The following is a 22,932-nucleotide window of genomic DNA, read 5'->3' as shown; positions in this document are numbered from 1 at the left end:
CTTTTTTGGAATATCTTTTTAAATTTTTAAAAAAATCTTGGTTAGATTCACTGTCTAGGCCGAGGTCTGGGAGAACTGGTGCAGAAGATCAAGGTGCTGTTGTAGCACCAGATTATCTGTAGGCAGTAGGCATTTGACTTCTGTGTCTGCTAGACTGGTGCCAGGCGCTGCATAGGCCACTGTTCTAATATATATATAAATATATGTATGTATGTATGTATGTATGTATGTATGTATGTATGTATAGGCAGTCAGGTTAACTTTATTTACATAACTGAAAAGCACAGATTTGTGTCAAAGGGCTTTAAACCCCATGTGGGCTATCTATCTATCCCTGCAGACATGGTCAATGCCACATTTCCTGATGTCCTCTAAAGCCTTTTAGTATCAGTGCAGCTCCACAGAGAAATATAACTACACACAGTTACAGATTACAGAAACAACAGCATATTTTAGTGATCCTCGGAAGGCTGTTGTGTGTGGGGGGGGGGGCGGGGAGGTGAGGGGGTGAGGAGGGGGGGCTGTGTCCTGGCATGTGACGAGAGAGAGAGAGAGAGAGAGAGAGAGAGAGCGAGAGAGAGAGAGAGAGAGAGAGGCAAAGCAAAGCAAAGCAAAGCAAAGCTAGGAACAACAAGGAGACAGTCGGGGAGGGATTATCTGTTGACTATGCTTATCTGCATGTGATATGGCAGCCAACAAAAGTGTCCAAACTGTTTTTCTTGCCTCTTGAGCTCAGCGGTGTGTCAGCTCGGCTGCTACATGAAGGCCTGGATCAATCTAAGTTTATGTTAGCAGTCTGACGTTAGCAGCTCCTGCTGGTGACTTCAAACTACTTGTCAGCGGCAGCCGATCGCTCCTGGACTGGACTCGGGGACTGCTGTTTATTTCAGCCTGTGCACAATTTCTCGTAGCGTTAAAAAAAGTCTCCTGGACCAGCAGCACTATTGGGAGAGGTAAGCTAACTTGGCAAGAGCCTGCTAACGTTATTTAAAGGCACACACGGGAATGTGGGTCAGCCGCGCTAACAGCTAGTGGTAGTCAACATTCAAGGTTAGTAGCTAACTAGCTAAGTTAGCTCGCCGTGCCGACTCTCTCCGGCGGCCTGCTGACAGTTTAACGTCTCATATTGTTCCCACTTCAGCTTAAAAAAGGAAAAAAAAGTTTAATGGTGTCTATAAGTTAGTCGTCCTTTCCTTTCTCTAATGCTTGTATCCAGTTACAGTCCTGTCATTGACTCAAACAATTCACAGTAACGTTAGCAGATATTTCCGAGAACCAGTGTGACAGGTTGTCTGCTGGACAAGTCCTAACACTCCTCATCTCTGGCGGGGTTTTTGTCGGAAATGTCACGAAAACAAACAGAGTTTAGACTTTGTACCGCTTTTAGTAGTCATTTAATAGCAGTATGCACTGTAAGCAGGTTATTAATCTCACATAAGTAGACACTGTGGCTGTGTCAGGTCACAGCTACACACACACGGACGGATTAATCCACTAGGGGGCCGCGGGGCAAAAATGTAACCCCCATCCCCAAAGCCTACTCCCCCACCCCCCCCCCCCCCTCCCCAGGCCCCCACCACCACCTTCCCCACCGCCCCCACCAACGATCAACACTGCTCAGTGTGTACACAGTGCATGCACCCTGTCCCCTTAAAACACCCTCCAAGTACACTGTGCACCCTACCATGAAACTGGGGCAAACAATAATACAGATGTCTCCAAGCTGCAGAAGAGACAAAGTTTACTTTTTAAGATAGCAGAGAACAGACTGAAATGTTCATTAATGAAAACTGTGGTCGCCTCAGGGATCTGGTGCTTTGGGCCCAGTATGTTAATAGAGATTGGGGCCCTTATTTGTGTCCAGGCTTGTGGTTTTTAATTTGGATTTTTAGCCTTTTAGACACGTCTTCTGATAGGACATTAGGAAGAAAGAGTAGTCAAAAAGGCAATGTACTGTATTCCCTGAGATGCTAAAAAAAATGTCTTGACCGTCAGAGAATTAGCAGCACTGTTTATTCTGTGGTAACTGTCCCTTTAACATCTTTGAGTTTACAAATAGGCCAGATTGGACATTGTTCAAAATCAATTAGCAGGACTGCTTTATGTCAATATTGCAATTTTATATGAGTTTTGAATCAATGTGTGTGTGCCTTGATCTGCCAGGTATTAAATTTGCTGTATTAGCCGAAAACTGACATTCCTGACTAGTTATTTTTATCAGTTAACAGTTTTTCAATTAATTTACATGATACATATTGATATCAGGATATTAAATGACATATACTGTGACTAAGGGTTTTATCCAAATCATCTACCCTTATTAGTAAGATGTTGGAAGTTTGTCTTCAAAAGTGGGGAGTTGAGGGCTCTTAATGGTCTGAGGACCCTGCTTGTCTGTTCTGCTTGGTAATCCATGCATGGCCACACACACAGTGTATGTAAATCATGTTATAAGCCTATTACTATCAAGGACATTCTGTGGCCGCTCAGGGCCTTTCAACACCTGAAAGTTCAAACCAAGGTTCCTGTTTTTGTTCCACTGTATATATTTGATCTGATTAGTTTTGGTTTCACATTGCAATTATGCGCGCGCTCTGAAGAACTTTGCATGACGTAGATATGTCCAATCATCATCATCTACGTGGGCTGCGTCTCCTTATACTTGACATTTATTGGTTTGTGGACGGCCGTGCGTCTGACGTTGGTGTGTTGTCAGTTCTGCAGATAGCCTTCTATCCCTGTTTGAATTAATGGAGAAAAATGAATGAAAAAATCATTTTGTTTCTCTATGATAATATTATTATGGCATTACTGTATCTTCAGGTAGCATCGCTCTCCTGTCCTCTCATATCCTCCCTCTCTCATCCTCTCGGAAAATACCTGGAAAGTGTCGGCATTTTTATGAGTTTTTTCCAGTTGACTTTTTATAACGTCATTGGACCATATTTCAATTAAACACTTGTTCTCCTCCTCTCCCCATGTGCTACCAGAGCTCATTTTTCCTTTTTCCAGTTCTGACGATACCCTGCCTGAGCTTCCTGTTATTGGTCCGAAAGTCCAAACCATTTAAAAAAAAAAAAAAAGTTTTTACACTAGAAACAAACCGAACCATGGTGCAGTTTGATCTGGACCGAGACCACCTCTTTTCGTTGGACCAAGGTTTGGCTGTGTGGTCCAGGGGAGGTTTCACACCTGTAATTTTGGTTCGGATCAAACTGAAAAGTCCAAAAGTCCAGACCAAGTGAGGCAGATGTGAAAGGGCTCTTAAATAAACAGGACACCTAAATAAATACACTTCAGTTGATAGAAGCCTATCAAGACCTGAACCTGCTACATGCTCGGACAAGCTTTACATGCAGCATGGCTGGAGACTGGTAACCAGCATTGAGGAGGGCATTTTATGGTCTAATAGCGAGGTAGTAGATTAAATGTGGGCTTTAGAGGCCAGTTAACGGTGATCTAGTGTTCATTCTTGCTCTGTGTATTAAGTATACATTGTTAATTTAATATTGCTTATTTAAAACAAATGATTTCATTCTTAACTAGTGGAGCTATGACGGCAACGTGACAAGAGGGGAGCCGCTGAGTCAGCTTCAACAGGAACCATGGAAGGGTTTCAGAAAACTGCTAAAGAGCAGCACGACAGGGTCAACGGCTACTGCGAGCCCAAGTCCCCCCAGGACACGGCCGATGTTAGGTGGACGGCGCCGGAGGGAGAGTCTGGAGGTTCAGACAGTTGCGGGGGGACAAGTGTGTCAGAGCTAACAGACGTGCAAGACCTTAAAGCCAGGGAAAGTGAGGATGAAGAGGACAAGGAGGAGAAGGAGGTAGTGCCTGCCTCTAAAGGCCTGAAAGGGGACCAGAAGAAAAGAGAGAAAGAGAGTCAGGATCAGGAGGAAAACGATCACAGCAGGCAGAACAGCAGTGCAGCATCCAGCTACACAGGTGAGACTTTTATTTCAACATCCCATCACATGCTTTCTGGAAAATGGACGTGTATTTAGATGATAGATAATTCCTGAACCTTACTCTTCTTGCATTTCTTTATGCAGACCTGTCCCATACCTCGTCTCCCTCGCTGTCAGAGCAGCTGCGTCTTGGCCGAGAAGACAGCGCAGCGTCTGGGATCAGCGTGGAGTGTAAGGTCTGCGGGGACAAGGCCTCTGGCTTCCACTATGGTGTTCATGCCTGCGAGGGTTGTAAGGTAATGCAATTTGTGTAACACAGCAGAATAGCTGCCTTAAATTACATCGTTTGTTAGCAACAGTTTATCAAAGCCGCTGAACCAGTTGTTTCTCACTCAGGGCTTTTTCCGGCGAACTGTGCGGATGAAACTGGAATATGAGCGCTGTGAGCGTTCCTGCAAGATTCAGAAGAAGAATCGTAACAAGTGCCAATATTGTCGCTTCCAGAAGTGCCTGTCTTTGGGAATGTCCCATGATGGTGAGTGGGAAAATATTTTAGCAAATGAACTTTGTAAATAATTTAAAACAGTAAACATGCAAAATAATTCTTTTTACAAGTCCAAGACTTGAATGAAAAGGTATTTTACTGACAAGGGGGGATGAAATTTTATTGAATCTGACGTGAATAAAAAGAAAAACTACTCATTTATTTCAAATCCTTTCTAATCTCCTTTGGAACTTTTATCCATAATGTGGTGTTGGGGGGTAAAGAAAAATTAATTTTCAAGCAGAGCGCACAGTCACTTGTAATTTCTCAGTTCTTCAGGTTCACTGAGGTGATGGGTATTTCAGTGCAAGCATTTGATTAACTTTTGGGTATTTTTCTAACTTGGAATTTGCTCTAAAAACAAAACCAGGTATCAGAACCCAACTGTGGTACTGACAAAGTGATTCACTCTTGGAATAACCACTCAAAATAAAAAACCAGCATGTATGTGTTTGCTCAGCGATCCGATATGGACGTATGCCTGAGGCGGAGCGGAAGAAGCTGGTGGCAGGGTTGCTTGCAGAGGAGCTGAACCACGGTAAACCAGGTGGTTCAGACCTGAAGACCTTGGCCAAACAAGTCAACACAGCCTACCAGAAGAACCTCAGCATGACCAAGAAGAGGGCTCGCAGCATCCTGACGGGCAAAACCAGCAGCACCTCGGTATGTTCCAGTTTTAGGACAGCTCATCTGAGCTTGACTGCCTGGTTTTACAGATACATGAATACATAATATGTCGTTACATCTGTTGTCTGACCCTTGAAATGTTTAGAAATTAAAGCATATTGTACAGTCTGACTTGAAAAGATGCAAGTGAACCACAAAGTGCAGAGTTTTAATCTAGCACTCAATACCTTACCCCTCAAAAATGTCATACCAGGTATATTCTAGTCTTTAAAGTGTCAGTTGGATTCTTGTCATCCGTTTAGCCCTTTGTGATCTACGATGTAGACACACTCTGGAAGGCAGAAAGTGGTTTGGTATGGAGCCAGTTACTTCCAGGTGCACCCCTGACCAAGGAGATTGGGGTCCATGTGTTCTACCGCTGCCAGTGCACTACGGTGGAGACTGTGCGAGAGCTCACCGAGTTCGCCAAGTGCATTCCAGGGTTTGTGGACCTCTTCCTTAATGACCAGGTTAGTCACTGTCTCCTCTGTGTGCTGCACGGTGAGATAATTTGTATATGTCTATGTAGGAAATAACTTGCGTACAACTGTCTTGTTTGCTTCCTGCAGGTGACTTTGCTGAAGTACGGCGTGCATGAGGCTATTTTTGCCATGCTGCCCTCTCTCATGAACAAAGATGGACTTTTGGTGGCCAATGGTAAAGGCTTTGTGACCAGGGAGTTCCTGCGTAGTTTAAGAAAGCCTTTCAGTGAGATCATGGAGCCCAAGTTTGAGTTTGCTGTCAAGTTCAACGCTCTGGAGCTGGATGACAGTGACCTGGCCCTGTTTGTTGCTGCCATTATTCTCTGTGGAGGTGAGACTGAAGGGTTTTTTGGTTTTTTTTGCTAGATGTTATCTTTGCTCAGTGTAAACTATGACTGATAATAACCCGTCCCGTGGTGCCTTCTCGTTCTCTCAGATCGTCCTGGGCTAATGAACGTGAAGCAGGTGGAGCAGAGTCAAGACAGCATCCTCCAGGCGCTGGACCTCCACCTCCAAGCAAACCACTCTGACTCTGTCTACCTCTTCCCCAAGCTGCTGCAGAAGATGGCTGACCTCCGTCAGCTGGTTACTGAGAACGCTCAGCTTGTCCAAAAGATCAAAAAGACTGAGTCGGAGACCTCGCTCCACCCTCTACTACAGGAGATCTACAAAGACATGTATTAGTAGTCTCCAGCACAGACTGCTTCTAGCAATACTGTTACAGACTGAATATACGTTTCTAATAATACACTGCATTCAGTACAAGCACTGTTCCACGTACGGGCATGGATTTTTAACATGTGCAGATGAAGCAAAGTCACATTGTAGGGCTAACACAATCAGCAAAGTCTTCTCAACGTCAGCATTACCTTCAGCACAGCAATGTGTGTCTGTGTGTGTGTGTGTATGATGAGCATCTGGAATCATTTGCTGTAAGTCCTAGTTTCCCACAACGGTCACCTAACAGTGAGAATGATCTGTTTTCTTACCGAGGCTGCTCCGATTTCATCCTAATAGCAAAGCTGACCCCAGAGCAGCGTCTAGAGAGAGCTTCTCCTCACTCGCCTCGGCTCTGTGTTTTGCTGTAAAGGGAAAGCATTTCATGTTCTTAACACCAATGGCATAGTTCAAACAGAAAAAGAGCCGTCAGTTTGTACTGTACAAGAATTTCTTAAAATTTGCCAATGTCTTTGGTAGAGTGATTGTTCTCAGACTTTCGGTAAAGCTGAAGATGCACAAATTGGTTTTTGTTTACATCATTATTATAATCATTATCATCATCATCATCATCATCATCATCAGTGACCTCTATCTTTGCCATTTGGTTTATAGAACACAAACTGGGCTGGCTCCAGCAGTGTAGAGCTCTCTCTCAATGCAGCTGTCTGTGCAATACCATTTCCATTTGTCAATAAATGTGGAGATCCAAGTTATATAGGTTTTGTCTTAAAGCCATCTACCTGAGTGGTAACTAATGGACTATGCTGCACAGATTTTGTTTCTGAAGCTGACACTATAAACACCTGACCCACTGAAGTACAAGGGACAGCATGTTTTTCCTTTTTTTTTTTCTTCTTCTTCTTCTTCTTCTTTTGACATGCAAATGATCATGAACTTGCCATTTTAAGGTTTTTTCTTAGTTTACTCTTTGTAATTATGTCACTAATTATTTGTAATTGTTGATCATATTTGTAAGGGCAAAACATGAATTATCACCGTGTTTTATGTATTAAGTATATGTTTTCTTTCTTATTACATGCCTGCCTATTTAGTTTAGGTTGTACCAAATATATCGTCAAGCCTAACGACAAACTTTTCCTTGATGAGGAATTTGGATTTTCACGCCTTAGCAGGTTTCTACCTAAAACCAGCATACCATGATATCATTATTGGGAGATGATTAGAGTTCAACATCTAGAATCTGATAAAAAATAAGTCTTTTCTGTGCTAACCCATGATTTTACCACAGTCTTAGCCTTTTTTGTGTACATTCTGATTTGTCTTGTTAGGAGACCCACAACTGTAATAGCCTTACTATGGCCTTCTTTCGGGCCAGGCTTCTTCCTGGAAATCCTCCTCTTGTGCTCTTATTCTGTCTTGATCCCTATCTACCTCTAATGTATGATCTGTGACAATATTCCACTGTCTCATCTAATCTCTTGACATTTTTTTTTGCCTTAATTCCTGCTATTGGTACAAATTGCAAATTTGATATCATTGGCTAATGTGCAGTGTGTGCCAAGCAAGTAAAGGGGTGTGGATAAAAACGAGAAAGTGCACCAAAAAGTTGATGTAAGCTACCTCTATGCCTGTGTAAGTGATGGATTGACATATTTGTTCACAAAAAAATGTGTTATGACTTGAAAGAATTTCGTCCTTATAGTCACATGTAACCATCTGCAGCTCTAGTTAAGATACATCTCGCTTATAAACTTTATTAGAAATATTAACACTGATTTTTCTCAATTTTTTAATATGGGACAGATATATGTTTCTAATACACATGTCTGCAGTTCATCAAGGTTTTATTTACTTGTTAAAGTACTCCTTGATATGTCACTATCATTAATTAAACTTCAGATAAGTGGAATTATGGATAAATTAGAATACGTAACGTACAAACGTCAACGTCACGCTTCTATTGGTTCGTTGCTAGGTTAATTGCTGAAAGGGAACGGCTGTCAACTATTTAGATAACTAGAGGGATGGAGGGTGACTGGCGGCATGGTCAAAACACACGGAGGAGGATGGGCTCGGAAATGGAGCGCTTCTCTGCTGCCCGTAGTGGAGGTGTCTGTAGGTAAGTTGAGTCACACTTGGGAAGGTGTCGGGAACTTTAGGGAAGTAGGAGGTCTGACACAGAGAAACATTACTCATGTTATCGATAGCTTGTGCTACTTTCAAATGCTGCTGTGGTGCGTTCGAATGCGGACGTTACGGCGAAAAAGTGCGATTTGATAATTTTAGTTGTAACTAAAATAATATAAAGTTGCTCTTTAGTGGATGTTTTACCTTTGTAGAAAGAGGATGGCAACGTGGGGAGCCATGTCATTAATTGGATCTATCTAGAAAGGACAATAGCTGAAAATATTAGCCAAACTGTCAGCTTCAATTATCCCATTCAACATATCTGGACCCAGCTAACTAAGCTAAGAGGCTAACGCTAGCCAAGTTAGTGACTTTTTGCAGCACGGATTTCCGACAGCGCGTAAACAAGCTATTGAGGAAACCTCGTCTGTGTGGGAGAAGTGACAACAGTTAATTAGCATTTATGACTTTATAACTTACAGCCAAACATCACTCTAACTTGGCGATATGGGAAGTTAACAATTTTGACATTGTTTCTATGCTGTTTGAGTAATAACGGCCGGCTGGCTGTGATGGTGTTTCTAGAGAAGCTACCGTTGTTTTTCAAACGGTCACTAACAGCTAGTTCTGTCCTTTGATGTCATACCGCATACGTGGTCACATTATAGGAACTCTTCTGACCGTTTACTGAGGGAACTGCACTACATGCATGTTTGTTTGTTTGTTTTTTGTTTTGTTTTGTTTTGTTTTTATAGCCCTTAGTTCAACTCTTGTTGCTGCCTCCTGAAGTTTGGGTATCTACTTACTCGAGACTCGAGCTTTTGACCCAAGTCAGACTTTTGAAAAAGTCACAAGAAATAGGACTTGAGCTTTGACTTGGACTTGACTGATGAATGTACTGATTTCACATTTAAACCCTAAAAGTTGAAATTTAGTAAGTACAAAAGAGTACTTGCATGACCTCACTCTTTGATTATTTAATTGGGCCTGCGCATTGTATGGACCAGGCTGCAATTATGTATTACAAAAAAAACCCTAAAATGTCTTTGAAGAAATGTTCAAATGCTGTCCTTTTTTTTTTTTTTTTTTTTTTTTTTTTTTTTAAATGGCCTCAGCGACCTGAAAGACTTGCATCCTGCAATTTGCTTATAAAGACCTGTAACTTGACTTGGACTTGCTTTGACAGACTTGAGACTTGACCTGTTCTTGCCCCAAAAGACTTAAAATAAAAATACAGTATAACTCAACAATTGATGCAACATAATAGAAATGAACCCTTTTCCCTTGCAGACGGTTCATAAATGGCTCTTGCAGATTGGGACCAAGGTGTAATTATCGACATGAATGGCCAGTTATATCGTCATCCCAAATATGTAGATACTATCAGAAAGGCGGATGCTGGTATGGTGATCGCTGCAGGTAAGTTATTTACACTTTTTTTTTTTTTTTTTCCCCCCCTCAGTTGTCTGCAACAAAATAAAAGATGATGACATGCATACACATTTCCTGAGCACATTCAATATTTTCCACTTCTAGGTATCTCCATATCCTTCAGCCTGAAGGTGATGCAGCTGTTGCTGGCAGAAGAGCTTCAATGCCTTCAGTTTCCTCTTCCAGGGTGGCCACTGCTCCACCAGGCAGAAGAGGGTCAGTGCCTGGTCTCATGCAGGTTGATGTGACATCCAGGCGAGAGCGCAGCATGCAACACAGTCACTCTGTGGTTAATGTCTCAAATCCTCAGCACAACACCGGGCGCCTGGCAGCAGATATTGCGGAGGACCATTCACGAGGTACTGGATGTTTTCATGGGTGAAACTGACTTTGGTCAGCGTTTCATTCATTTCATTTCACTTAAGTTACCTTTTTTTTTTTTTTTTTTTTTTTTTTTTTTTTTAAGCAGACACTGACTCTCATCTAGCTGCTTCTTGGGAGTCGGTCCAGAGCTCAGGAGCAGCTCATGCAGGTGCATGTGATGGAAGAAATGATCAGGTTTGCATCTAATTTGGCTAATTTTAAGTGTGATAATTCTACAGCGCATAATAGTTGATTAAACTAGATTGAACTTAGGAGGTTTTTGCTGATTGCAAAGTTTTTGGGCCCAGGAGAACTCTTCCAAAGAGACGGAGGATGTTGGTGCTGCTGCAGCCTCTACCTCTCAGGGGAAAGTGGAGGAAATGGAGGCCTTCCTCCAGAGTAAAAATGTGACCTGTGGCATATGCATGGACAAGGTGTATGAAAAGGCAGACCCAAGAAATCAAATTTTTGGAATCTTGCCGAACTGCAATCACTCCTTCTGTTTACACTGCATCAGGACCTGGAGGAAAACAAAAGACCTCGGGCTGGATGCCATAAAGTAGGTTTCAGTAATCAAATTTCAAACAGCTTCTGACCTCACCTCATAAAGAATCTGACTTGGCATCACTGTTTAATGTTTATTCCTCAGGAGCTGCCCACAGTGCCGAGTCAGGTCTGCCTTTTATGTGCCTAACAAGTATTGGGTCGAAGGACAAGCAAAAGAAAGCCTAATTGCTGCCTTCAAAGAGAAATTCAGGTATGGTGTCAGATTCAGTCTTGATAGCAGAAGTAATCATTACAGCGGGGGCGTAAAAGTATCTAGGCAGGATTTTCCTAAAAAAAAAAAAACCAATGTATAGACTCAGTCATCACTTATGACCCACTAGAGGTGTGGGGTGGTGTATTTATCTACAGAGACTCTGCCCACTGCCTGTATTTTTCTCATTATTTTTGCTGAGTTTGGGATGTTTCTGGGTGTCAACCTTTGGGCAGTGTGTGTGTTGCCCCCAGCCAATAACAGCACGCAGGGTGTGAGGTCAGGACTTGTCATATAGCGACCAGGTTTTGTCACTGTCTCCGTCTCTCTGCTCTCTGTGTCATGGATGTATAAATAGCTGCAGGTCTGTGTGTCTGCTTGACTGAGGGTGGAACTGAGCTACACACACGCAGAGCTTCACACACGCAGAGCAGAGAGGCTACAGCAGACAGGATGAAAATCTGCATTCACACATAATCCAACAATGTGGCGCCTTCCCACAGGGTTGTGTGGAGGTGTGTGGGGTGTGTTTATTTGTGCTTTAGAACGTAACTGCTGTGAAACTATCAGAAAATAGCATTTTTATTTATCTGATTCACGGCTTTGTTCTTGCCAGCGCTGCTCGCTCTCTTCATTCACTCTCTCTCACTCGACCATGGCTGCACTCTCTCTGTCTCGCTTCCTCTGAGCCGGGGAGGAGGGGTCAACTTTGAATGCTATGTGCTTACAAACACCAACTGACAAATCCTGAATTTAAGGTTTTACAGGGCTGAGCTTTTTAAAAATCTTTAATGTCCACACCAGTGCATACCTTGCTGGGTAGTTACCATCTCCAGGCTTCAGTCATTCGTTTTTTGTTTTTTTTTTTTTTTTTTTTCATCGTAGAAAGACGTCACTGCAGCTTCTCAGCTCTTGCTCTTCCACCTCTTGCATGTTTACTGATATTTAACTCTTGTGCTTGAAATGGTAGGAGTGATTCTTTTGCCTGATATGCTTTAGGGTTATATTCAACTTGCAATTTTTAAAACCTCAAAGGCATTAAAATATGTTGTATTCAGAGTTTCTGTACAACACATCTGCCATCAAAATCATAGATTCTTCAGGGGCAACATATACAATGTTGAAGTCATTGATGTATATGTTTGGCTGTAATATGTACTGGATACATGTCAAAGGATTGCAAACTCAGAACTTTGTGTCTGTTAAATGCAAAATTCCATGAATCTCAAGTCGGAGGCAGCTGTGGCTCAGGAGGTAAAGCAGGTTTCCCACTAATCAGAAGATCAGCAGTTTGATCCCCGGCTTCCAGTCCACATGTCAGGACAGTGTCCTTTGGGCAAGATACTGAGCCCCAAATTGCTCCCGAAGGCTGTGCCGTGCGTGAATAAGATTGAGCATTAGACCTCCCGATGAGCAGGTTGGCACATTGCACGGCAGCCTCTGCCATCAGTGTATGAGTGATTGAGTGTGAATGTCGGCATGTAGTGTAAAGTGCTGTGAGTGGTCGGAAGACTAGAAATGCACCATATAAATGCATCCCGTTTACCAGTTAATGCTGAATTCTTGTGATTGGTTTGAGTAATGCACGCACATAACTAAACACCCTCTCCTGTTCTGTCTCATCTCTTTATGAATCTAGTAAGAAAAGCTGCAGTTACTATACACGATACGGATGCTGTCCCTTCAAAACAGAGTGCCTTTACCGGCATGATAAAACCGCACGTTACAGGTCATTTCCTGTGAGTATTGCCATAAGTTCTCAACGCCATATTTGTGAGATAATGCGTTTGTATGTATATATTTTTTCCCCTTACATCTGTCTCTTGCTCAATAGTATGTTCCAGAAGATGAAGATGACGACGATGGTGTAGATCTGCTCAATTTTTTCATAGCCATGACCCTTCTCAGCAGTGGGGACGATGACGACAACGATGATGACTTTGACTTTCCTTTTTACCTCACTGAGGAGTACGATTTCTAAGCTTTTTCATTCGTTTTGGCAGGGCCTGAAACCTCTTTAAGGGGCGTTTCATTAAAATCATCAGCCCCAGAAGAACACGTGGCTGTGATTTGATGTGCCTGTCCTCCTCGGATCAGTATTGAAACAACTTTTTTTTTTGAGTAGCCATGCTCAAGATCAGGGATATCAACCATGCGCCGTGGAGGGCCCAGTGTGAGGTGTTCATTAGTCAGACGACAGCAGGTAATTTTACTAACAGCACTCCTTCAACCAGAGAGCAACTAATCTGTGAAATCACCTGCTCGTTGGAAATGAGAACACGTACACCTGGCTCTCCACAGCACATGGTTTGTTGGCCCTGCTCTAGATTAAGAACCCCTGATATGACAAACCTTCAATTTCTACCTCCTAATTATCTTGTACTTAATCTGTGGTGGTCTTGTTGGGGTGTATTTCCCACATCCACAGTGCTTCAAACATGTTGCAGATTGGTAATTTCCCCGTAACCTTTCCCCTGTTTACTGCTGAACTTCTTGTGTAGTAGCAATTTGCACCATTTTGATATTTTAAAGTGTTGTGTGGATGGTATTTTTAATTGTCTGAAGATTAAAAAAAAAAAGTGTACTGTACCCCTTCCTGCTGATGTCCACTACTGAAGATGCCTGCCTTAAGTGATAGTCATGACACCCTTTTCCTGTTGACATGCACAGAAAACGTTTTTTATTTCTTTTAAAACAAGTTGTACTCGTACACAGAAAATAAAACATTGCTTCTCACTGAAAAGGCGTGTGTCTTGTGCTTTTCATTGACACTGCTACAGTTGACTTTCACCACTAGGTGGAGGTGTGAAGCACAGATTCAGTGAAATTACACTCACGAAGAAGAAACGTAACAAACATTGGCGGGTCTCTTTTTAATACATCTATGGGTAGCAGCAGTTCAGTCAGCCGGGAATGGACGTCGGTATGTTTGTGAATTGGTTCGATGGACAGTCGAGGCTGCTGGTCCGGTCGCTGCTGTCCGGAGCCTCCGGTGTCCACAGAGCGCTGGGTGTCTTCCACAGGCAGCAGCGTGCAAACCCCGGAGTGTCCCTGTCTAACCTGATGGAAACACTGTGCCGGGACGAAATAACCTGCCCACAGACTGATGCCCAGCCTCTAACTGTGTAAGTAAGAAGTTTACGGCGTTAGGTTTCCGTGACAAGCCGGTAACTTGGTGGTACATGTCGCTGGAGAGGGGACAACGGTGATTTTCATCAGGGATAGTGACGTTACCCTAGCAACATAACCGCTTTAACATTTATGTTGCTATAGAAACCGCGTGTAAAGGTAGCATTTCTCTTTCGCAGTTATATCTCAAAATTATGTGTACAAATACAGTTTTGCTGATGTCCACAAACCTATTAAAAATTACTCTGACTTAGTTGCTGCCAAAGATTCTTTGTATTCAAAGGAAAGTTAGTCTGACAGTGACAACTGGTTCAGACCTGTGAGGGTTTCAGTACTGGGTTTATCCTGTACATGTGGATCACTGATGGTGCTTTTAAATTTAAACACACCATCCCGCTGATGTCTGCTTAATACTCTTTCAACTATCACGCTGAAATCATCTTCAGCTCTGCACCAGAGAAGTGCTAAACTAAATCCATGTGTAGGGCAACTATATTAATCGACTAATTGCATGGTCTATAAATCATCCAAAGACAGTGAAAAATGCCCATTACAATATGCTAGATCACAAGGTGACATCATTAAATGTCTTGTTTTCCCTGATCAACAGTCCAAACCCCCAAATTATTCCATTTACAATCATGTAAGACCAAAAAAACAGCAAATTATGACATTTGAGAGCTCAAAACCATCAATTTTTGCTTGAAAAATTATTCAAATGATTAATAGATTATCAAAATAGTTGGTGATTAATTTTCTTTCATTTGACCAATTGATAAATCGACTAATTGTTGCAGCTCTACGTAAGTGCTTAACTAACTGTTGACATCTACAATATTATGTCACACATATCCGTGCTTATGCCTCACTCCCATGTTTTCTTCCTTATCTATTCTAGTAAACCCTTGGTGTGCCTGTTTCCAGCATTATTCAAACAAAACCTGCTGTCCTTCATGTATCTGGTCCACTCAGTTCTTCCTCAGACTACTGTGCTCCGTGTGCTCGAATGCCTCAGCCAGGACCCTCATCCGAGCCCCTGGATCACCGCTCTGGTTAGACAGCTGGAGAGAAATCTGAAGGCCCACAATAAGGAGCCTCTGTTCACTCCAGTGTGCAGCCACAGACTCAGAGAGCTGTCACAGCGCTGCGCTGGTTTTAGTGAGACCGGCGGGTGGGCCAGGTGTTTCAGCTCTCAAACAGTACAACCTGAATCTCAGAGTGCATCTAGTTTATCAGAACTGGGGACACAAAGGAAAAGGAAAAGCAGCTTTGTCACTCTGGATTCAGATGGTGAAGAAACAGGACAGCAGAGTAAACGGATAAAGATGGATGTCTGTGGCAGTGAGCGTGTCGATGGAGAAGAACAGAGCACATATGAGGAGATATCAGAAGGATTAGAGGATGATGCTGCAGCAGAGGCACCTGCTAAAGAACTGCAACCAGCACCATGTGATGCACTTCCTGAACATATAAAGGTAAAGAAACTCAAAACCAAATATTTTCACAATTTTACCAGTTTGCTTTCTTTCCATAAAGGGACAGAATGATTTAATTCCCTTCTGATAGTAATTTTACACACTGTTCATACTGCTTCCACTTAAACTAACAGTATTGGTCTATTTTTATGTTTCCTCAGGTTTCTGTTCTTCAAATAAAGGAATTACTGGAAAGTCAGACTGAGGTAAAAAAGAAATGTGTTCTTTTTGTTGTATCTGGTACAGACTTTTCAGTCACGTTTGGTATTACTGTAACTGTTATGGTCTGTTTACAGTGGGACCAGAACTCCATGGATGTGTTCAAAGTGCTGAATGACTGTGACCCCACTCAAGTATGTCCTTGGATCCCATAGTTGACATTTTTACAATGTTTTACCCTTTGATTCATACTTGTATATATAACATGTATATGTTCAGTGCATTATATTTAAAGGTGGTTTTGTCCACCTCATTCATGTACATGGAGAACCAACATTGTTAGAAACATCTTTGAATGCACTGCAACACAACACAAGTCAGGAATCTTTTCTAAACCACTCATACTGTTCATTTGCTCGCTGAGGCACTGTGAAAGGACTAATCCCACATCTTTGTGTCTCCTGTTAAGGTGGAGGTGTTATGTAACATGCTGAGTTTGCCTGATTTACCGGAGCAGACTTTGCCTAAACTGTGCAGCAGCGTTCTGGCTCTCTCTCCTGACCTCAGCTACAGTACGGCAGCGACAATCATCAAGAGCCTCCTGCTACAGAAGGTACATCATTGACAACACAGATACGGCTGCAGCTAACAAATATTTTCATTAATCAATTGATTGTTGTTAAGTCTATAAAATGCCAGAAAATGGTGAAAAAAAAATTTCAAAGTCCAAGATGGCGTCCTCAAATGTCTTGTTTTGTCCCGACCAACAGTTCACAACCTAAAGAAATTCAGTTTGCTGTCATAGACGACTAAAGAAACAAGAAAATATTCACATTTGAGAAGCTGGAATCGGAGAATTTGGACATTTTTTTCTAAAATTGACACCAAACAATTATCAAAATAGTTGGTGACTAATTTAATAGTTGACAACTAATCGATTAATCAACTAATCGTCGCAGCTCTAATTGCGAAGAAATGTGTTGCAGTTTGATGCTGACAGTATATCCTGTTGCTACATGTACTACAGGTCCTGTCCCTGTCAGAGCCAGCCTCCAGATGTCTGGTCACCACAGTGACATCATTCTGTAGCCGCTACACCAGACCAATGTGCCACGCTCTGATCGGACCAGTTCTAGAGGAGAAGAACATAGGTGAGGAAAAGGTTGAGCCATCACTGAGAACAGTAATAATTTATTAACTTACATTACAAGCATTGAGTCAGAGATGCTTGTGCTGTGGTGGGTAGCAGAGTTACAGAGCAGGACAGTCCTGCGCCTGGCATGGATTCAATGTCCTGGTTCAAGTCCAGACAAACACAACAGATGCTTTGATGTTATGGAGGGCTGAGCCAGGACCTTGTTATTTATCTCTTGGCCCAAACATGAACTGATCCTCTATTTTGAACTCTGTTATTTTGTTTTCAGGGAACACGCAGGCTGAGCTGCTGAACAGATTAATTGAAGGCTGCCTGGATTCCCACTACAGACTACTGGTGCTCCAGTAAGATAAAGCATGTTTATTCTCTATTTATTTGTAACTACAGTAATAAGTTAGATAAGCACAAAATAATAATGAACTCATATGGTTATTGTTTGATTGTTGATGCTGTTTTTTTTCTTCCAGGATGACATTCAAAATCACGTGGAGCGAGGCAGTGCTCTCCATTATCCACAGCTTGCTAGACTCCAAGGTAAGGCGAGGCCATGTTTATTCATGGGAAAAGTGCTGCAAGACCATGTAGTCATAATATCAAACGTCACTGAGTTGCCTGTTTGTTTTATTTCTCAGCCTGACTTGAATGAAGAACTGTTCACACAGTTCACTGAACAGCTTGTTAACCAGAGTCCTCAATTCACAAAATCTGTCAAGTTTGCAAAAATGATGCTAACAGTCCTCACCAAATATAGCAGTCATGTAAGTTTTTTAAATTCATATCAAGCATAATGGCTGAACAGTCATTAAAATGTTATTTTTAATCATTCTGCTTATGTATTGATCTGTTTTTCCAGGTGACAGCTGCGCACAAACACTCCCTGTCTGCTTGCCTGATGTTAAATGAGACCTTCCTGAAAAAGTCTCTCCAAGCTGCTTTGAAAAGAATCACACACACATAAAATATCATCTGACATTGTTTATGTAAATAAAGTTATAAGTTATAATATATAATAAGTTCTTGGCTTCTCCTGGAAAATGTTCTGACCTAAAACTGAAGTACCTCATTTCACCAGTTTGACACTGAATAATATCCTTTCTCACTATAAAATATTCCCCTGAGTCTTAAAGAAAATATTCCAAAATGCTGACCTTTGCATTCCTGACTTTTGTTAACTTAAAATTTTGGTGTAGCAGTTCAAATTTATCCTGCTTTTATATTCATCATGTGTTGTTCTGGATAGTTGCCATTAAAATTACTGAAATGTTAACAGAATGATCATGTGTTTTAGTTTTACTGAGTAAAGGTTTTTATTTGTTTTTGTCTTTTTAGTTTGCTCATTCGTCTGTGTATCTGTGTTTGAAAGGAGTCTTTATTTACCCAGAATTAATTCACCCCACTGAAGATAATCAAGAACTGTACAGCTCTGTGCTACTAAAGAATGTAGATACTTAAAATATTATCAGGCTCAGGGTGAATGTGATATTACAAATGTAGACACTGAGATCTGCAGCTTTGTCATCTGCACTTTTCCTTAATCATCAATGATTCTATTTCATCAGTTTATAGTTTTTCATGCTATATGCCCCTTATGAACTTTTGATCTATACTTTTAAATCCCTTACATAGCCGTCGTCTACCTACACAGGTGTTTTCACTTATTTTGCCTGATGGGACCTTTCTTCATGACTGTGTGGGAGTTTACAGATTGTGCTTGACAGGCATGTTAATGGTAAATGGAGTTTAGTGACATCATAATTCCGAGCAACTTTAAAAATATACAGTGGTGGAATGTAAGTACAATTACTATAAGTACTGTAGACTACTTATTAGTACAATTCTGAGGTACTTGAATATTTCTATTTCGTGCTACTTTATACTAGTAGTTCACTACATTTCAGAGGGAAATATTGTACTTTCTACTCTACTACATTTATTTGACAGCTTGAGTTACTTTTCAGATGAAGATTTGACACAATGGATAATATAACAAGTTTTTAAAATACAACACATTGTTAAAGATGAAATCAGTGGTTTCCAACCTTTTTGGCTTTTGACGTCTTACAAAAAGCAGTGTGTAGTCGGGGTCACATTTCAGATGTCTATGAGTTGTTAACAGCTCTACTAAATAGTGATTTTTCCCTCTAAAATTCTCACATGGTTTCATTTCAATAAATGTCCAAATAATCCAATATTTCACCAAAATCAAAGATTAGAGGAAAAGTCCAAAAACTGAAAACAAAACTGTGTATCAGAACTTTGTTTTTTCTTCTTTCCTCTCCCATTAATCATCTCACAACCCCTCAGATTTATCTGGTGACCCTTTGGAGGGGCCCGACCCCTAGGTTGGGAACCACTGGACTAAACTAGCTAACTGTATATAAAGTAGTTGAAACCAGCTTCACCTCCAGCAGCTACAACAGTAACATGCTGCTTACACACTGATGCTTCAGTATTAATAATCTAATGATGTCATATATTATATCAGTCAGAGGGACCAAACCACTACTTTTACTGCAATTCTTTAACCACATCAAACTCATAATACTTATGTAGTTTTACTTAAATAGGATTTTTCGGTGCTGTTGTGACACTTAGATTTCCCTCGGGATTAATTAAGTATTTCTTATTCTTTTTCATGCAGGACTTTTACTTGTAATGGAGTATTTTTACATTGCTGTATTGGTACTTTTACTTAAGTGAAGGATCTGAATACTTCTTCCACCACTGCTATTTGGTCTTTATATAGGACCGCTGTCTTGTATACCGTAATTTAAGAACAAAGACATGAGTAGTATATATTGACAGATTTATTGTTTTATGAACAACTCCGCAGTGCTATAGTGTCATGAAATTCTATTCAAATAGCGAATATGAATGTAAATATGTATTATTTACAGGAGAATAACAAATATTAATTAAGTAACAGGGTTATATTATATTATACAAGTTCATTTCATATTTATATTTATAGAGAAAAGTAAACACTATGTTGGATTCATGGATGTATTCAGAGAGTTGGATCAGCCGGGGGGGATGGACTCTCGCGAGATTAGGGTTAAGGTTTGGGTTATGGATACAATCCATGATACAATCTCGCGAGAAAGAGAATCACGCGTCGGTCACGCTGTTTGATGACGTAGGCACCAGGCCGCCTTTATTTTGCGTAACTTCCCACAGCACTTCCTTTTCAGCGTAGCAAGAAGAGAGGGACGAGCTGCGAAAATGAGGTTAGCTACAATTTCACAAATAAATGTCACAGAAAAAGCCAGTCTATACATATTTAGCGACCGTATTACTCGCCCAACACTGAAGTGTTAATATGTTGAGCGACAGTTTGAGTTTTTCAGTCCAGTTTTACAGACTTATGTGAAGCTAAATGTCACGTAGCGGACCGGTTTATCTGCCGGTGTAGGACACCGCGTTAAGTTTCACATGTAATCCATCGTCATCCACAGATTTTAAACGTGTCTTAATAAACAGTCCAACATCAGATGGTTATATTAGTAGCTGTATATCATATTTTTTGAAATCTTTACGCACTTTTTTGCTATTTTCCAACATTTACTGGCGGCTACATTGCAAGCTAATCTGGGCTAATTGACGTCTCACTGATCGGCTGCTTATACATGTTTTCTGTTATTTTCTGTATTATAGTAAGGTGTCCAGGGATACGTTGTACGAAGCCGTGAAGGAGGTCCTGCAGAACTCTGCGGCCAAGCCCAGGAAGTAAGTTTATCTGAGGAGAGCTGGTTAACCTGTAACATTTCTGCCTACATATGTCAGATATCATGTGTAACTTGTTTTCCACTTGTAGGTTTGTGGAGACTGTGGAGCTGCAGATCAGCTTGAAAAACTATGATCCCCAGAAGGACAAGCGTTTCTCCGGCACTGTCAGGTTCGACCTTTTACTGTCTCACCCAACCTTTTCCCTGTGTGCTGCCAGCCCTGTCTGAGTATTAAGAAAACAGCCTTTTTATAAGACAAGTAGCTGAAAACTCATTAATTAAATTAAAAGAAAGAAAGAGAAAAAAGTCCAGACAGGCCAGGGAGCGGACATGGAGAAGTACTCTGGGTAGTCTGACTGAGCTGACCCAGTCTTGGCTGGTGAATGCGAAGCAGACGGACCCCTACCCTGGGTCTTAAAACATGAGGGGAGGCTTTGAGTGGTTGAGCTTATAGCTCACGTCCTCTAGCCGACCATTATACATTGTGTTACCAATGAGGTCACCTGGACACCGACCACGGTGGCGGTATGGGTAAGACTTTTTCTATTAAACTGCAAAATCAGGAGTGAAACGGGGGTGTCACTTGGTTAGGGCGGAGCTGTTGTTTCTGTATGTAAATCAAAAGTTATGGATATTCTAGTTAATTTTTCCTTTAAATTAAAACCAAGCGGTGTATTTTTCCTATTTGAGCTACATATTGAGAGTTTAGCAAATAATTAGTTGATATATTGTTTTTAATGGTCTGATAATTAGCTTAAGCACATCCCAGGTGTCATTTCGACCACAATGACACAGCTAAAACTGATATTTCATGACTATCTCAGTCATGTCCTGCCTCTTCTACCAGCTGACACCCCTGCGTTTGAAGTGGATCGTGAGTAATGTTGCTGATCGCTTTGTTAATGTGCAGGCTGAAGACTCTCCCCAGGCCCAAGTTCTCTGTGTGCCTTCTGGGAGACCAGCAGCACTGTGACGAGGCCAAAGCCGCTGACCTGCCCCACATGGACATTGAGGCTCTCAAAAAGCTCAACAAGAACAAGAAGCTGGTCAAGAAGCTCGGTATGAAGTTAACACGACCCGCAAGACATCTGACTAGCAGTGATTGAAGTTTGACCAGCTTTTAACTTTGATCTTTTTGATATGTTCTCTTCTAGCCAAGAAGTACGATGCCTTCCTGGCTTCAGAGTCTCTGATCAAGCAGATCCCTCGTATCCTGGGCCCCGGGCTGAACAAGGCTGGCAAGTTCCCCTCCCTGCTCACCCACAACGAGAACCTGTCCACCAAGGTGGATGAGGTCAAATCCACCATCAAATTCCAGATGAAGAAGGTACGTTCAGCAGCAGTCGTATCAGAAAAATCTGTGCTGTTTGATTTCTGTTGTAAGCGCTAATATTAAATGTTTTATCTGTAAACAATGTTGAAGAAATTGATTTTATTAACCGGTTTTCTGCTGTGTTGTAGGTGCTGTGTCTGGCTGTGGCTGTAGGACACGTGAAGATGACAGAGGACGAGCTTGTGTACAACATCCACCTGGCTGTTAACTTCTTGGTGTCGCTGCTGAAGAAGAACTGGCAGAACGTGCGCGCCCTCTACGTCAAGAGCACCATGGGCAAACCCCAACGCCTCTACTAAATCACAGCTTTTCTATTAATAAAATGTGGAGATGCTCCAAAATTGACGGTTTTTGGGTGTTTTGTTTGTTTGTTTTTGTTACTTCTGGGTAGCTTTGTGTTCATCTGTGGAGTTTGAAACTTGGTTTTGAAAACTTTGGGTTTAATGGTCTCAGACATTTCATTAGTCAGTGTTGGATGTTTGTAATGAATTTCAATTTGAACCTAAGACTCTTCCCATTAGTGTAATTATCTTGGTTCATAATTTATCTTTTTACAGGGATCACTGAACATTGATGTCATGTATACAGGCCAAAATCACAAAGGCTTTACAATCTCTGCTCCATTTTTAGATCCATGTTTAGATCTGAAAGTCTGTTTAAAATATTCCATCTGCAACATTTTACATGTACAATGCTGTACAAAAGTTTTTGGTACTTTAGTAGTTTAGATCCTTAATCCATTATGCAACATAATCCGAGTGGCCTCTGATCAATCCCACATTCTGCTACACGACAATGACCCCAAACATACAACTAGAGTCTAATTGTGGGGGAAAAGACTTGATCTGTGTGTGCTTGTATATGTTTACACATATACAACTGTCAGTTCATATATGTAGGACTGGGTACGTTTGTTTACTTTTATGCATTTTTTCGCTCCTATTATTTTTGAAAGAAAGGAGTCCTGCAACAGATGGTATGTCCCCCCACAGAGCC

At 41.4% G+C, this 22,932-nt stretch overlaps 4 protein-coding genes across 5 annotated transcripts; all 4 read left to right on the top strand.

Moving 5' to 3' along the window:
- The first annotated feature begins 564 nt into the window (after nt 1-564).
- Nucleotides 565-8,050, top strand: ppardb (peroxisome proliferator-activated receptor delta b). The gene is made up of 8 exons (XM_044350864.1): nt 565-953; nt 3,547-3,945; nt 4,053-4,204; nt 4,305-4,443; nt 4,913-5,115; nt 5,382-5,588; nt 5,688-5,931; nt 6,037-8,050. Exons 2-8 carry the CDS (start codon nt 3,606-3,608, stop codon nt 6,282-6,284), a joined length of 1,533 nt encoding a protein of 510 aa, XP_044206799.1. The 5' UTR covers nt 565-953; nt 3,547-3,605; the 3' UTR covers nt 6,285-8,050.
- A 236-nt stretch (nt 8,051-8,286) lies between these two features.
- mkrn4 (makorin, ring finger protein, 4) lies at nt 8,287-13,702 on the top strand. Its single transcript, XM_044350866.1, has 8 exons — nt 8,287-8,400; nt 9,699-9,827; nt 9,945-10,198; nt 10,309-10,397; nt 10,511-10,761; nt 10,852-10,959; nt 12,599-12,698; nt 12,794-13,702. The coding sequence occupies exons 1-8, from the start codon at nt 8,306-8,308 to the stop codon at nt 12,938-12,940; spliced, it is 1,173 nt and encodes a 390-aa protein (XP_044206801.1). The 5' UTR covers nt 8,287-8,305; the 3' UTR covers nt 12,941-13,702.
- Nucleotides 13,703-13,794: 92 nt separating this feature from the next.
- fance (FA complementation group E) lies at nt 13,795-18,150 on the top strand. Its single transcript, XM_044350865.1, has 10 exons — nt 13,795-14,084; nt 14,987-15,563; nt 15,725-15,769; nt 15,860-15,916; nt 16,192-16,335; nt 16,750-16,873; nt 17,147-17,222; nt 17,346-17,412; nt 17,511-17,636; nt 17,732-18,150. Exons 1-10 carry the CDS (start codon nt 13,873-13,875, stop codon nt 17,834-17,836), a joined length of 1,533 nt encoding a protein of 510 aa, XP_044206800.1. The 5' UTR covers nt 13,795-13,872; the 3' UTR covers nt 17,837-18,150.
- A 1,859-nt stretch (nt 18,151-20,009) lies between these two features.
- On the top strand, nt 20,010-22,281 carry rpl10a (ribosomal protein L10a). Of its 2 annotated transcripts, XM_044352572.1 has the most exons (6): nt 20,010-20,105; nt 20,533-20,604; nt 20,693-20,773; nt 21,514-21,662; nt 21,758-21,930; nt 22,065-22,281. In XM_044352572.1, the coding sequence occupies exons 1-6, from the start codon at nt 20,101-20,103 to the stop codon at nt 22,233-22,235; spliced, it is 651 nt and encodes a 216-aa protein (XP_044208507.1). In that variant the 5' UTR covers nt 20,010-20,100; the 3' UTR covers nt 22,236-22,281. The 2 variants fall into 2 exon arrangements, with proteins under 2 accessions (XP_044208507.1, XP_044208508.1); XM_044352573.1 differs by lacking the exons at nt 20,010-20,105; nt 20,533-20,604; nt 20,693-20,773 and adding an exon at nt 20,827-21,134.
- The last annotated feature ends 651 nt before the right edge of the window (nt 22,282-22,932 follow it).

The sequence above is a fragment of the Thunnus albacares genome, chromosome 5, assembly GCF_914725855.1.
Source record: "Thunnus albacares chromosome 5, fThuAlb1.1, whole genome shotgun sequence".
NCBI classification, from domain to species: domain Eukaryota; kingdom Metazoa; phylum Chordata; class Actinopteri; order Scombriformes; family Scombridae; genus Thunnus; species Thunnus albacares.
This window is presented reverse-complemented; position numbering and strand designations above follow the sequence as displayed.

Excerpts from the sequence above, each read along its gene's own strand:
- ppardb (XM_044350864.1), top strand. The coding sequence starts at position 3,606 with ATGGAAGGGTTTCAGAAAACTGCTAAAGAGCAGCACGACAGGGTCAAC. Across the intron at positions 5,116-5,381 it reads GCAAAACCAGCAGCACCTCG|CCCTTTGTGATCTACGATGT; the intron begins GTATGTTCCAGT and ends TCATCCGTTTAG. Across the intron at positions 5,589-5,687 it reads ACCTCTTCCTTAATGACCAG|GTGACTTTGCTGAAGTACGG; the intron begins GTTAGTCACTGT and ends TGCTTCCTGCAG.
- mkrn4 (XM_044350866.1), top strand. The coding sequence starts at position 8,306 with ATGGAGGGTGACTGGCGGCATGGTCAAAACACACGGAGGAGGATGGGC. Across the intron at positions 9,828-9,944 it reads TGGTATGGTGATCGCTGCAG|GTATCTCCATATCCTTCAGC; the intron begins GTAAGTTATTTA and ends TTCCACTTCTAG. Across the intron at positions 10,762-10,851 it reads CTCGGGCTGGATGCCATAAA|GAGCTGCCCACAGTGCCGAG; the intron begins GTAGGTTTCAGT and ends TTTATTCCTCAG.
- fance (XM_044350865.1), top strand. The coding sequence starts at position 13,873 with ATGGACGTCGGTATGTTTGTGAATTGGTTCGATGGACAGTCGAGGCTG. Across the intron at positions 17,223-17,345 it reads TACAGACTACTGGTGCTCCA|GATGACATTCAAAATCACGT; the intron begins GTAAGATAAAGC and ends TTTTTCTTCCAG. Across the intron at positions 17,413-17,510 it reads ACAGCTTGCTAGACTCCAAG|CCTGACTTGAATGAAGAACT; the intron begins GTAAGGCGAGGC and ends TTTATTTCTCAG.
- rpl10a (XM_044352572.1), top strand. Across the intron at positions 20,774-21,513 it reads CGTTTCTCCGGCACTGTCAG|GCTGAAGACTCTCCCCAGGC; the intron begins GTTCGACCTTTT and ends GTTAATGTGCAG. Across the intron at positions 21,663-21,757 it reads GAAGCTGGTCAAGAAGCTCG|CCAAGAAGTACGATGCCTTC; the intron begins GTATGAAGTTAA and ends GTTCTCTTCTAG.